Raw genomic sequence first — 14,944 nt, forward strand, 5'->3', positions numbered from 1 at the left:
GAATGCTGATTCTAAAAGCCCTTGAGTATTTGACATTGAGACTATTTTGATGAGTCACACTCAATTACTGCAGAATCAGTACTTCAGTTTATTCACCTTCCTAATGAACACTTACATGTTGAAAAATAACAATGCAGAACAGCAATACAGTTTTACTCTAGGACAGGAATCCTTCACTACTTTAATATCAAGAATTTGTACCACATTTTTGTGTAGGAGTTTCAGTGTGAGATGAAAATTGCCGATTTGCAGAAGAATTTCTTTACAGTTAAAACTTGGTAAAAATCTAACCAATTCACTTCGTATTCTAGAGATTATTTGAGGAAAGCACTGAAGAACAGAGATTTCAGAAAACACCAGAGCAAGCAAGCAAGCACTCAGACCATCAGAATATGATAAGCTATTATGGTATAAGAAAAAAATAAAGTGTTTTCTGTGACGCTCATCAAGGCTGCTGCCAAGTTTGTTTACACAAATTCAAGTATCTCTCTTCATTGTCATGTTCAAACAGCTCACATACACAAGTAACAGGAACTTCTAGGTACAGTACAGAAAACTGTACATACATAAAAATAAGATTTAACCCCTTTGTGTCAATATTCAGAAATTTGACACTTCTCCCAAACAAACCCACCAAGATGTAAATCAACAAAGACACTGCTTGTGCATCTTTGCTTCCCAGTAAGGAAAACTCCTCATGGAACCCAGTTCCCCAACGCCCAAACTCCAGGAAATGTTTTATTGGTAAACTCCAGGAAATAGTTTTAGGACTCCGGAGACTCATCTGAAACTTCAGGACTTCATCTCTCAGAACATACTGCAGATTTCAGTGAACTTTTATTCCATCAAGAGCAGCCAGGCTTTGCTGCTAACGGGAAAAGAGGTTTCAGAGGGAAAACCCAACCCAGACACAGGTTTATGATTACAGTAGCATTGGCATACAGCACTACACAACAGTGTAACTCTCCCTTGACAAAAACAGCACACTCATGAGATAACACAGATACTACAACCTCAAGATTAAGATTAGCTCAAACGTGTATTTGACAAAAATACAGAAATATGCAGTGTCACATTCTAATAATACAGAAATAACTTTGTTTTGGATAAAAGCAATGTATTTGATAATTCAAGGTTAAAACAACTTTCCATACGCATCAGTACTTGGCCAAGTAAAAAATATCAGGTATCTTTACAGTCAGGACAGGAAGATAGAAACAAAATTTGACTGCAGCTTCTTACAAGCAGAGGTCTCTCACAGACGGTTGTTGTCCCTACTATAGCAATAGCACTCCACCTGCAAACCCTCCTTTTCTACCTCTGTGCCATCTTCTCTACTTTTTGTGCTTTCTGCCAAAGTTAAGATCAGTCAGCTAAGACCCCAGCCTCTGAAAGTCTCACATAGAGAACATGTAAAATGTTTTCTTCAATCTTCATCAGTCATACCAACCACACCTGTAAAAAAAGAAAATTAACTAAAACCTCTACTGCCCCAGCCATCTGGAAGAATCCTTAAGGGTCCAGGTCAAAATGTCAGCTTCTTGCAAAGGCCTATTCTTCTAGCTCTGAGGTAGTCTCTCTGTCCCAGGACATTGAGAGCTCAGTCTTACACAGGCTGCAATTATGCTAAGGGACTGGGTTTAATAAAAAACTGCCCTCTGCTACCCTACTCTTTGGGTTTTGCTTTGTAGTATTTGCCTGTTTATAAATCAAAGCTATTTAATTTAAGGAAACCAGCATAACAGCCATTAATGCAACCATGCCAGTCAATGCAGACAAGTGCCGTACAAAAGGAGGGCAAGGGCTCTCCTTGTCTCACCCTTTCCCCCTTGTTTCTAGCTGTCACCAAAGCCTTTCCTTGTCCATGTCAGTTCTTTTGGTAAAATTAGCTGAACTACTAATAGCCCAGGGAGATAGGAGTTATTTAAGACACATAGAGCCTAAGGCCACTTAGTAAGAAAGGTGTGCCTCCTCCCTCTGCAGCAGGAAGAGTCCTCCGGAACCAGCCAGAGCAATGATGAAGCAGACAGTAACAATGGGTGAGGTTTTAGTTTTTATTTTAGCTTCTGGAATATATCAGCATAGCCTCCCCGCCCGAGAAGCGTCCCGTAGTCTGGGGAAATTAGCTTCGCTGCTAGACACTGCAAGTTAAACAAAGGCTTTCTAGCAGCAAAAACAACCCTGCCACCCCTGCCCATCACTCTTTGAGCACTTTGTATTATTCTGCTTGTCTATTAAGAAAGCTCTCGCAGAGACCATCTTCCTCATCCTACTCTAAATACAGATCTGCAGTTCCAGTAGTATGTTCCTGATACCATACGGTAGTAGGGTCAAGTTTCATCACTGCAGGAAAATCAAAGGTAAAATTGCCCTTTAGCCCCATCTTGCTGTAAACCTTTCATGTCCTCTGTTCACAGATAGCTATTTTGAATTTGTTCCTTTTACAGAAGCCACACAGAACAGTAGTGTAATAGGCCAAACGTGACACCTGCAGAAAACACAGCATAACCAGAGCTTAAGCTGCATTTTGGCACCATGACTTCTTTCCTGCTGCTGCCTTTTACATAGAAATCTGTCGAGACCTGTAACTTCAGAACCTCTCCAGGATTTTAGGATCTACCTTTCAAACACTGTTCTATGGAATAGCCTCAAAGTAGTACACATGTATTTGAAAATAATTTAATACTTATTTTCTGATGAAGTACATTCTGTGCGTCATTTTAGTTTCATACTCAGTGACAGGGTACACACACCTTACAGGACAAAAAAATCTAAACCATGACTATTCAGTAAATTATGCATTGTAGTGATTAAAACAAGACAAACACCAGAGAAAATACACATGCTGAAGCCTGATGTATATACTACACTGGAAAGTCTTCAGTGGCATGACAAAGAATTTGTGTTTTTTTCCCCAATTACAAGTGAGCAGAGGGTTTGTCAGACATTCATTTTGTAGCTTCTACTGTCCACTCTACGCCTCCTTCCTCTTGATGATCAGAGGCCCAACGTTGTCACCGGTTTCCTCATTGTGCTTTGTGTGAGAGCCATCACACAGCGGGAACTGAAAAAAGAAAGAATAAATACATCTAAAGTACATGCAGAGTCAGCATGAAGAACCTACATTGAAAGTTCATTAGAACATCTTGTCATTAAATCCACTGTGACCGCACACCACAACTTCCGTGCTAGCATCTCAGGTCTCCCAGGGTTTTGGCTGAACACTAGTTTTGTCCATGTGAGAACAGAATGGATGAAAGGCTTGTTACGAAAAAGCAGCAACTCCACCCTATTGGGTGTTCCTGCCTCTGGCCAGCATGAGAAAAACTCATCCTGAGCTGACCTTCAACTGTAACCTACCTGGAATATCTTGCTCTCAGCCTTGCCCCACAGACCATTTTCCTGGGCAACAGCCAGAGTCGAGAGCAGTTACAGAAGGTAAGTAGGGTGAGGAGATCCTTAGCTGATTTTTTTCCCTGCTTTTCCATAGCACACGATGAGGAAAGGGACAGTTTCCCTAGCTTGTCTGTTAGTCCTGCCTCCAGACAGCTTGGCTTTACCCTGACATAGCTAATTTCTCTCATTGACACAAAGGTCCTTTTGCATAAGCTGGCTTCCACATTAGGATTTTGACCTGCTAATGGAAAAAACCTGCACTTCCAACTGACATGGGTATTCATGAAAGGCTCTTAAGCACCGAGATAGCACTGAGGAAGTAATTTGAAGAAACATTTGTTCCATTAAAAAAAACCCCTTGAACAGCCTGGTCAGAGCAAGACCCATGGGGACTCCCTTTAGCCTAGCTGACTGTAACCGCCCAGGTCCCAGACCAGTGACAACCACTCTGCTCCTGGGTTGCTCTTCTTATATGCAAGAGCGAGGTTAGATCCCATCGCTTGTCAAGGTTGCATTTTCAGGGCTATGCCTGCTCTGCAAAGGAAACTCGGGAGGCGATCACAGAAATCACTCTAGTATTTTGCATTGTTACTATTTTGTTTGCTTTTTTGGGAATTCTGGGAATCAAAGTTGGGCATTACTCAGCTTTTGCCTCTTTCAACAGCAATATTCTCTCACAGTACAGTCACAATCAGTCTTTGACATTCCACTGATCCCAGTGTTCATGCCTCAGTCATAGCCATTGAAAAAAATTAATACCCTATCACCCATGCTAAGTTAGAATAAAAATTTTCAAAGCACTGCGCAAGATAATATAATGAAGACAATATACTTGCAAAAAAAATTCCCAGAGCTCTAAAAATAAAGCCACATGCCCCGTGAGGCGAGGTGGGTGGGGGGCAGAGACAAGAGGTGGGGTTTTTTTTGTTTTTCACAGTTACAAAATGTCAAAATCCGTGCTATAAGTGGCAGGTGATATTTCCAAATAAAGAAACACTGAATTCAGAGAATACTCCTGTAAGCTGATTAATGCAGGAACTTTATCATTGCATCAGTCATTTGTGACTCAATGTTTAGGTACTGACAGATATTTGGAAAATTGATCAAAGAAGAATGTGTATGTTCATGGGACACTGACCAGCTTCCAACCCAGATATTCCTGGGCCATTTTTTTTTCCATGCAGCCCCACAGTCCACTGGTCTTCACAGAAGCATCTACCCAGCTTCCATCTGACATTAACATCTCACAGGGCCCAAGGTCCAGCTACAGCAACATCATCACTTCAAGTTAGCAAGTGACAGAAATGGTGGGATTCATAGGTTTCAGAGAACATCAAAAGATATTTAACACCTACCAACTGTGACTGCTCTGAATTCACCCTCTGCATCAGCTGGTCTCAAGAACCACTGGCTCCCAGGGGCTGGGACAATAGACTTGAGCTCCTCAGGGGAAAAAAAAGCCAAACCAAAACCACACCAGGAAAAAAAACCCAAAACCAAAAGACCACCACCGCTCTTCCAGAGGACCCACTTGATCACCTTGAAGGCCAGATACTGAATAGGTGGATCCTGAGCCTGACGCAACATCTTTATCCTTAATTAAAATAAAGCAGGCTAGCAGCAGTGACCAAAGCTCAAACCCTGAGGGAAGCGCGCAGGGATGCGGACAGCTCATCTTATTTCCCTTGACACTGAACAAGTTTAGATTCTCTACTGCTACTTCTGATGTTCTGCAGCAGTATTCCTTGACCCACAGCCTGGGGACTAATAATTCTCTGGAAGGCACAGAGGCTGCAGGTCATCGAAAAAGAAAGCAAATTAACCCTTCCCTTCAGCTCACACAGTTAAAAATGTGGAAGAGTAAGAAAACAAGTGTTCTGACTTTAGACTAATTACAGTTTGGTTTTAAGACAAAGCTCTTGCCTCTACACTGGTAAATTTGAGCAATTGGTTCTTCCACAAAACTTGACAAGCAGCCCTGTCAAGTGCCTGCACAGCACAACATTGGACAGGAGACAGGCATTTAAAGAACTACCTACTACCTGCTTTAACAGATTACACGTTGAAGATACCACATGTGGTTTGTTCAAACACAAATACTCCACGAAGGATTTCGGGGGGGGGGGTGGTGGGGTGGGGGGGTGGGTGGCGCACAGAAAACAAAACACAAAACCCTGAAAATCATTTTGCTCCTTTTTTGAAGGGTTACTCCAAACCACCCTGGTATAGTCCAACTGTTTTTTTATTCCCTGTATGGGAGGAACACCATGCAAAGTCAGCTGTAGTGCATGCACACTGTCAGCGCACACAGAAGTATCCTATGATTCATAGTGCTACTGGTTCAGATTAGGCTAAATCTGATGACAAGTGCTCATGCAGTGATATAAGAGGACACTTAATTCTAACCTATATATGGAATAGAGATCCCCATACACCACTGTTTTAACAGAGTGGATACTTATTGCTTTTGATTTTTATTCCCCTGCATTGGAAACACACACATTCTACCATTTTGTGATCATATAAACATCACCGTAGAAATTTTAACAGGACCTTAGTGTTTGAGAACTGTAGGGAACAGATAATGCCCGTTAACTACTTCCAAAGATGACACACATTGGAATGATGTGGAACGTCTCTTATTTTATTACTGCTTGGCAATAACTGAGCATAAGAATCACGCACACCATCTTAAAAATTATTCTACCCACCATGAAAGGTCAACCAATCAGGGCAAGAAGGTGGCAGCAAAACTGGAAACTGCAGTCCTTCAAGCAGAACATGCTGATTAAAATACTCATTATTAAGCATCAGTAAAAGAAAACAAATGCCTTCAAAATTTTCCGCTGACCTCCTTAATGCCTTTACAAGACTTTCAGATCAGAGTTCAAAGAATAGACTCATTATAAGGTAGCCCCATCTACTTCCTTTCAGTGTGTGATTTCAGAGCCTTAACTCAGTAGGACAGTACATTCCTGAACTGACAAGTCCCCTTCAATATATGCCAAACTGTGCTTAACAGTCTCAAACAATATAGCAAGAATATTGGCAGGAGCTGCAATGCAACCACTATCTTCCATTTCTGTTCAGAAAAAAAAAACAAGGTTCAAGTTAGGATTTTATTTTTTACTTTTTCCCCAGAAGCACTGAAGGAGGCACCTGAGGTAAATCCAAATTCAGAAAGTGCAGATACCTAAAGCAGCTTTTCTCCTTCCCTTTTTTCTTTTCTGAAACCGTACCAGTCATGGCAACTTCCAGTGCTTGGATTTCAGCTGTCAGTCGAGACTTGCCACAAATATTTAGCAACAATACTGGTATATATATGAATGATACCTGCATGGTGTACAGCCATCAGCACTGCATGTAAATGTACACACTTCCCTGTGGTATAACCATACAACATGTAACTCAGTCTGCGGAGCACACTGTGGCCATGGTAGGAGGAATGTATTATGTTTTTCAGTTCAGACTCTGGACAGAGCAGGGCAGAGGAGTCCATCTCCACAGGACTATTTTAGAATCAAATCATGGTGCTGTTTAATCCTCAGTAGTGTTTCAGTGTTAAACCAAATACAGCTACAGCGACTACCTGAGTTACTTTCACCAGCAAGGCAATAAAGTCAGATCTGACAACACCAAGAACTGAAAAGTTACAACACCTGGAAAATTTCAGCATGGCCCAATCAGACTAGTATCTACGGCTTGAGAAGTCTGGGTTTCAGTTCATTGATGGAGAGCAAGCTAGATTTCAAGGCAGTTGGCCTTGGTTACCTGCTTTGAAGGTCTGTATTATTTCAGTCTCCACACATTAGCGCCTTGAATTCCAAAAAAACCTTTTAAATGTGTGCCAGTGGTACATGCACAAGGCTACTCATTAAATCTGTTTTTTCTCATTACATGTCCTGGCACTACCGCTACAGATACATTGCACAGATGTCAGCTACATCAAATGTCACACACCTCGACCTCAGATTAAATCTCATCTCCGTGTTATTGAAAGGCTGGGTGTCACACTTACCACTAATTTTAGTCAACTGAGACAACCCAACTTCATATGCACATAAGCTGGACCAGTGTCTAGGCAGACTTCTAATTGCTCAAAAATAAAGGCTTAAAATATGCCATCATGATTTCGTTGGCTTTACTTAGGGATTACCCATATAACTATTTTGCGTTGCAAAGGTACAAACACATTAAGTCCATCTTCAAAAGCTTTTAACCACAGTGACTTCTTTTTAGATCGTCTCCATCACCACTGGAAACAATTCACCAAGGTACTCACGTAGCAAAAGATAGCTATCTACAGTACGCGGCAGTACTACAACACTAAGTTCAGGACAGAACAGCAGTACTACCATCTGCACAAGTCAGGCTCTTCCCACAACAACTCTGAACTCGCTCTGTCTACAAGATTTAATGACAGGTTCAGGCATTGCAAGTGACAATTTGATACCAGGTCTGGTATACCAAGAGAATTCTTAATTGATTTCTGTTATTAACAACATGAACAATGTACTTTCTGACTGAAAAAACTAAGCTTCCAACTTTCTCCAGTAAAAGGTGTTTAAGGTCCTCTCAGACGATGGTTCCTGAGCTCCCATTGCCAACAGGCCAGTAGCTTTGGATAAACTTCAGTATTAGCACAGGCAGCACACAAAAAGCTGTCATTCGTGACTATAATTGCTCCATACAGCAGCTTTCCTTTCAAGAGATCTGCTTCTTCAGAGCTACGGAAACATTTTGTTCACTATTAGCACCGATCTGCAGGCTTCACTGCAAGACAGCATAAAACTACATAGTTTTATGTATTACAGAACTGCTACATCTCACTGCAGAATAGTTCAGGTGAAAAGAAGTTAGCTTCCACTAAATAAAGCGGTTTGAAACTAGTTTTTTTGAAAGATACATGCACATGAACAGAATTGGACCGCTTATTCTTCTCTTACCTTCTTAGATCTCCAACAACGACAGTACACAGCCTTGTCTCCTAGATCTTCCATATCAAATGCATGGACTACCTTGGGGTTATCCTTCTGGATATGGGGATTGACCATTGCTTTGCAGCATTTGTCTTTACAGAGAAATTTTTTGTAAGCTAGATACCCAACAGCAGCTGCTCCAGCAGCTAAGGAAACTGCAGCAATCCATTCAACTAGAATAAGAGAGAAGAAGAAAAAGAAAATGTCAGGTTTTGACCACAATATTTTGGTAAAGTTACTCAGTAGTAAATGTCTTCACGCTTGTGGCAACACCTTTACTTCCCAACACCTTTTTGTTCTGTAGTAGTAATAAACTGATTCAGAAGAATATTTTCTTTTGACACTTACCAAGTTAATCTACTCCTTTTAACTGATCAGTACTCCCTCACCCCAAGCCCTTCTACACAAGGTGAGGATTCAACTGCCAGCATTTGGTGTTTTTTGGTTTTTTACCCTTTTATTCGGAAACCTCCGATACCAACAATAGTAGTATAGCGTTTCCAAGTTCAGCACATTAAACCAGCTATAAATACACCCTGCACCAGCAGAAAACCCTGTAGTTTCAGTTGCAGGAAAGTCACTGAAGCAGCACATTCAGCATCACCAACCCAAGCAGGATCCCCCCAAGGTATGATTACCAAGTAGGTTTTAGTATCATGCATCTTCTAACTGAAGAAATTTAACCGGTGTTCAGCAATGGGGAAATTACTTAATATACTACCACCAGTAACAAAAGCCAGCTTGGATGAAATCCCTACTGTGGTGTACAGGAAAGAACAAGGGTCCAAAAAGACTGTTATTTAAGAATAATAGCACAAATTTATTTTAACTGGACTAGGTCCTGACTCTCTGAAAGACAACTTCCATTAAAAAAACCCTCTTCCCAACACCTCTCATCCTCACTTTTCCTCCATCTAGTTATCACTACAAACTTTGCAGTCATGTTCACTTAGTACAATTTCCCTCCCTGCAAAGAGTTTTCCTACTTTTTTGTGACTCTTTTTTCTCTCTGCCTCACGAAAATACGCTGGACTTCAGCCCAAAGGTTCTGGTTGCAGCAACAGCCCAGCCATTTCTCTCGGAGCAGCATGTAACTGGTCTTCCTTTGCTTTTTATCCACCACCTTTTACTCACACGTGACTCTTAATACATACATACACAGTTTGGCTGATTCTACAGACAAATCAAAGAGGAATTGAAGTTTTAGCACATTTACACAACTTGAGAAAACTAGAACAGTCTCCAGTTGGGAACTTCTACCTCACCCTTCCATCTTCACATCGGATTTGAAAGATGCCAAGCCAGACGTCATCTTTGGAGCATGACTTTACTACATTAAAGGCTAAGAAGAAACAAAAAGCCTTTGTTAGTTCTTCCTACCTTCCACAGGCAAGTGACTCGCTGTATTGCCACTGTAAGCTTGCACTAAAAAGATAAAGAAGGTTTTCTGCCCCTGTTCCACAGCAGTTTCTGAAATCCATGCCAAGCCCTCTCTTCAGCTAAAACACTGTGTTAGCTCACATGCACCATGCAGATCCCTGAGGGTCTGTATACAGCAATGGTGGAATTAGACAAATACTTGTACCATGTCTGCAGCTCTGTAAGATCAGGGTAGACAGGCACTCCTTTAGAATCTTACTAAAGGTGTAAAAGACGCAGAAATCCTTCAGAGTTCATTTTCTTAGGAAATGAAGCAGAAGAGACCAACATACAGAGACCTATCCTGCAAATGAACGACAAACCCTCTCTGTAACAGGGTCATATTAAGATACAGAAAGCCACCTTTAACAGCAAAGGATTTAGGGCATGTTTCCCTGCTCCCAAATTCTTTAGAACAACAAAAACCCAGGAAAGCATACTGTGAATCTATCCAGCACGGTGAGTTCTCACCTCTCTATCTTCCCATCACAAACTAGCCAGAGTTCTAATTCTAATAGGGTAAAGAAGTCAGGAGGTAAATTAAAGAAGGGATTCTATCAAAGTCTGCTTTAATTTAGCAAACCAGCCCAAACTAATCCAAAGAACCACCGCAGTTTAAATCAGAGGCAGCAGGTTCTCCCAAGGAAAGCCACTGCAGAGACGTCTGTAGCACCCTTTCCCCTTCTTGCTTGAGCCTATTTCCCCAAACACCGTAGGGAGGAGGTACCCAACCAGTTCACTGACAAGCTGGGTCTGACAAGTTTTAATGTGATTTCTGATGAGATGTCAAGTGCAGCAACAACGGCAGGCAAAACAGAGGGATTCCCCATACTGGGGATTTCAGAAAAGCAGTGGTTGCAAGCATTGCCCAAGCTGCTAGCCGATGTGTTTGCTAACGATTCAAATCTTAACCTATGTTTTTAAGTAACCAATGAGGGGACAATGATAGAATTCCATCCCCTTAAGGAAACCAAAAGGAAAAAGTGATTTTAATAAAGGCCAAGGCTGACACCTACCATTGAACCACCCTTTTAAGGTGCTGTACCTTAAGGAAGCTGATTGTCTATTGCACCTATCCCAAAGTCCAGGTCAGCTTAAACATAACAGCAGAGGAAAAAATCCTGATGACAAAAATACTTCTACAACTCACAGCTTGAGCAAGAAAGTCTGCACTATAATTCAGTAGCTTTGCAGCACATTCAGAAGGGCTAGTCTGCGTCCTTGTATCTAACCCAGATCCCTCTAGCTATCCCTAATGCCACCTACCACATAACCATGCACAGCACAACCAGCTCAAGCAGGGATCATTAAAGTAATTGTCATCTCATACTTCAGTGACCCTCTACTACTTCTCCTGAGGGCCAGATTCATCTATTACACACATGGGCAAAGTGTATACATACAAATAGCTTAAGATATTTTTTTTCTTATAATACATCATAGTGTCTTTTTTACTGTATTAGCTTTTTTCAATCACTTTTCAGGAGGTGTATCCGGGTGAAAAATGGTATCAGCTGATAATACATGAAAACCAAACATTTAGAGTAGCCCATTCTTTATAAATTTCAGAATTGCCTTAATGAACATAATGTAAATTTATGAAAGCTATTTAAATTTAACAAATAAGACTCTCTTATAGAGTTACCATGCTGCAAGGTTTCAGAGACAGTAAGTTTCCTTGTCAAGTGTTTTGTTTCACAAATACATTTGAAAGAGCTGGAATGCCCATTTCACCTTTCAAACTAAGTTAACCATAACACTGCACCTGGAAAGAAAAGACTTCCCAGAAGTTTTAAATACTTTAACCTCTGTTTCAATAGGCCTCTGGTGCCAATTCAACAGTTTGCTGCCAAACTCCTAAGGTCACGCATATATTACTTGAAGAGGAATCTGTTAACAGAGTGACATTGATGTGGAATGACAGGTTTTTTATTTCTCTTTAAAATAAAAACACTAAGAGCAACTTTTGAATGATTATTAAACAAATTCCAATTCTGGTATAATACCAAAACACAATGTTACAAAGCACTACAGATCCATACACTAGAGGTCTGTGCAACATGGCAGAAAAATTGTTTCAATGTCATAAGCACTACACAGTGGAAAAGGTTTGGCTAAAAGTCCAGGAAAATTAACGCACGAAGAGAAGGGAAGCGACAGAAAGAAGGAAACAGGAGCTCAAAGAACACAGTCCTAGGAAAGGAGACAGTGCACAGAAGTAAAACAAAAGAAAAACAAAAAAAAAGAAGATGAGAACAGCAACAAGCCAACGAGGGGAATTTATTTTCTTCTATATTCTTTGGGCATGTCCTAATGAACTAGAGATTTGGATCACAGTTTCTCCTCTCTTCCATCTCTAACCAGCTAGAGTATTACTCTGGATGTTTCCACATACAGGCTACAAAGGAAGTCTTAGACCTACCAGAGTGCTCAGACATTTTATCTGCACTGACAAGCATATGAAGAAGCCAAGATGCTCTTGGCTCTGTAAGAAGTACACAAATCTCATTACGACACGTATCAATTTACTTTCCAGGAACTGGCAACAACATGGGGCATAGCCGCAGCCCTACAAAGTTAGTACAAGACAGACCCAAGAGGCAATTTTCAAGTTACCTCTGCTGCTTAAAAAATGTTCATGTTATTCAAAATTCAGCTACAGAATAGTAACTCCATGGGAATCTGTACTTTTTGTCTTCAGAAGGGCTTAAAAACTTTCAAGTGTCATTCTCCTCCTTTCGTTGCCAATGAAGAGGCTATTACTGTCCAGAAGTTGTTACTGACAATCCCATAGTGTAACCGACCACAACAAAAGGCCACTTTCTGCAGGCCTTGCCTGGAGAAACACGTGACGCTTACTGAAGAAGTGTCCAGGATAACTGGCTGCACAGAAAGCCTAATGGTAAAATCCAACCTGTCAAGCAGATAAAGCCACTTCTACTACTTCACAACATTCACAGGAAATGTGATTATGACTGACAAGCTTAATTTAACTGAAACCATAAAACAGAGAGGCCACCTGAGAGACAAAGATTGTTGGATTTGGCCAACAAGCAGCACAAGATAAGTCACAGTGATTGGATCTGTGGTCACTATAGGGTCACATCTGCAAACCACCATATTAGTCATGAGAAAAAGCACTAGCCGTGCTATTCACTGCCTTCCAAAGGGTAACCTTGGAGCACATATACACAAAAGCAGTTGTTTGGGTTTTTTTAATACCAGGAATTAAATACCACAAAAATAAGATGAGTTTCTGGTGCCTAGTTTTCAGCAGAGAGTAAGGCATTAGCATGATTTCAAAAATTCATCAGCCCGAGATACACGCAAGCTGAAGAGCAAGCTGTGACCTGCCAGTCACTGATCAAGTTCAATCTTGACAGAAATCACATTAACTGTATGCCGCTGTCACCGCTTCCTCTGAGACAAAGCACCTTCCAGACTGCTCTGATCAGCTGTCCCCCTGCTTTCCTGGGATAAGGAGAATGTCTGCAGTCTGATTAAGAGCACGTGCTCTCCCTCCCCCACAAACTCGGTTTTCTTCTCAATTCCTACCATATAAGAGCTGTTCTAATTCTTGCAAGCTTATAAATGACCGCAAACTGCCCTTGGGAACGCAACCTGCATGCAAGCTATTACCAAGTCACCCTTAGGGCGTCAGTTTCATTACTTTAATAAGCACAGCCTTCCACCACCTTATAACCCACTCGAGATTATAGCGATGCCTTAGCCAAACAGGGTCTGTACCAACAGTGTAAACCCTCCCCCAGAAAAAAAAACAAACAAACCAACCTAGCTGGATAGAACCCACTGAGTTAAAGGCACAAACCAGGAGCAGCTTTGCAACCGGGAGCCACGGCCACACAAGCGAAGCTCGTTTTTCGGGGGAAATCAGGTAGCTCAGCCCGCCAGCAGCACTGCAAGCACACAAGGTACTCCAGGCGCGGCGCAGGCCCGCCGCCGCACAGGGCGAGCACCGCTGTTATCCCACCGGCACAGGACCGGGCTGCGAGGAGAAGTGACAATCCCAGAAATTCACAGATTTTCATGAAATTTACACCGAGCAGCTGCACACAAAGCAAGGGGGCAGCTGATCAGAGAACAACGGCAACACCAAGCACGAGGCGAGGGGACAAGGCAGCGCAGCAGCGCAGCACCGCGGGCCCGCAACGGGCCGCCCTCCACCAGACACGCCAAGGCGCGGCGCGGGGCTCCGCGCACCCCGGGCCCTTACGGGGGCACAGCTGCCCCCCCCCAGCCGACTAACAGAGAGCGGCTCGTCCGCGCCGTCCGTCCCCAGGAGCCCCCGCGGGGGGCGGCCACACCGCCATTTTGTCCCCCGGGGTCCGGGGTTCCGCGCAACGCGAGGCGGGACGGCACCCCCTCCCCGTCTGCCGACGGCACCCCCCGCCCGCACCCCACCAGCCGTGCGCACCCGTACCCCGCACGGCGGAGTGCTGCCCCGGGCCCATGGCTCCCGCTCCGACGCCGTAGAGGGCACGCGAAGCTCCGCGGCCCACCGGGCATGCGCCGCCAGCCGCCCGCCCGCAACATGGCGGCGAGGCCCCGCCTCTTAAAGGCCTCCCCGCGACGGAAACGGGGTCGGTGGCAGGGGGTGGTTGCAGGCGGGGAAGGGGACAGAGGGAGGTGCGGAGCGGAGCGGAGCCGAGCCGCCCGCTGGCCTGGCGCCCGGCACGGGACGCTCAGTGAGGGCAAGGCGGTGCCTGAGGCCAGCGGGGCCCTGTGCCCGTGTCAAGTGGGTGCGGGGCGTCACGATGTATCCTGAGGAGACGCCGGCCTGGCGCGGCCTTACGACTGGCAGCCCAGTGCCCCCCGTCACTGGGGCGCTGCAAGCCCATTAGACCGTACTGGTCCCGTCAAGCTGTGGAGGTGAACTAAAGAGCGATATCCTCAGTGACAGCTGTCTTAAACCTCACAAACTTGGGATACTGACGTAAGCAAGAGGATTGCTACTTTTTACTTAAAAAAAAAAAAAAAATACTACCAGAGTCCTATCCCAGATTAAGGACTTGTTAGTCACGGCCTTCTCAGCCAGCACACCTCTCCCGCTCCATTCGTACAGCACTGCAAACGTGACATGTGGCTCTTGCCGAGGGGCGGGTGCTGTGAGAAGCCCCACGCAGCTGACC

General features: G+C 43.4%; 1 protein-coding gene across 1 annotated transcript; it reads right to left on the reverse strand.

Annotated features, from left to right (window-relative positions):
* Window positions 1-68: 68 nt before the first annotated feature.
* On the reverse strand, window positions 69-14,362 carry CISD1 (CDGSH iron sulfur domain 1). Its single transcript, XM_040607365.1, has 3 exons — window positions 14,236-14,362; window positions 8,343-8,548; window positions 69-3,064 (listed from the first exon to the last, which is right to left on the reverse strand). The coding sequence occupies exons 1-3, from the start codon at window positions 14,264-14,266 to the stop codon at window positions 2,975-2,977; spliced, it is 327 nt and encodes a 108-aa protein (XP_040463299.1). The 5' UTR covers window positions 14,267-14,362; the 3' UTR covers window positions 69-2,974.
* Between the last annotated feature and the right edge of the window lie 582 nt (window positions 14,363-14,944).

Source organism: Falco naumanni, chromosome 9 (assembly GCF_017639655.2).
Source record: "Falco naumanni isolate bFalNau1 chromosome 9, bFalNau1.pat, whole genome shotgun sequence".
NCBI classification, from domain to species: domain Eukaryota; kingdom Metazoa; phylum Chordata; class Aves; order Falconiformes; family Falconidae; genus Falco; species Falco naumanni.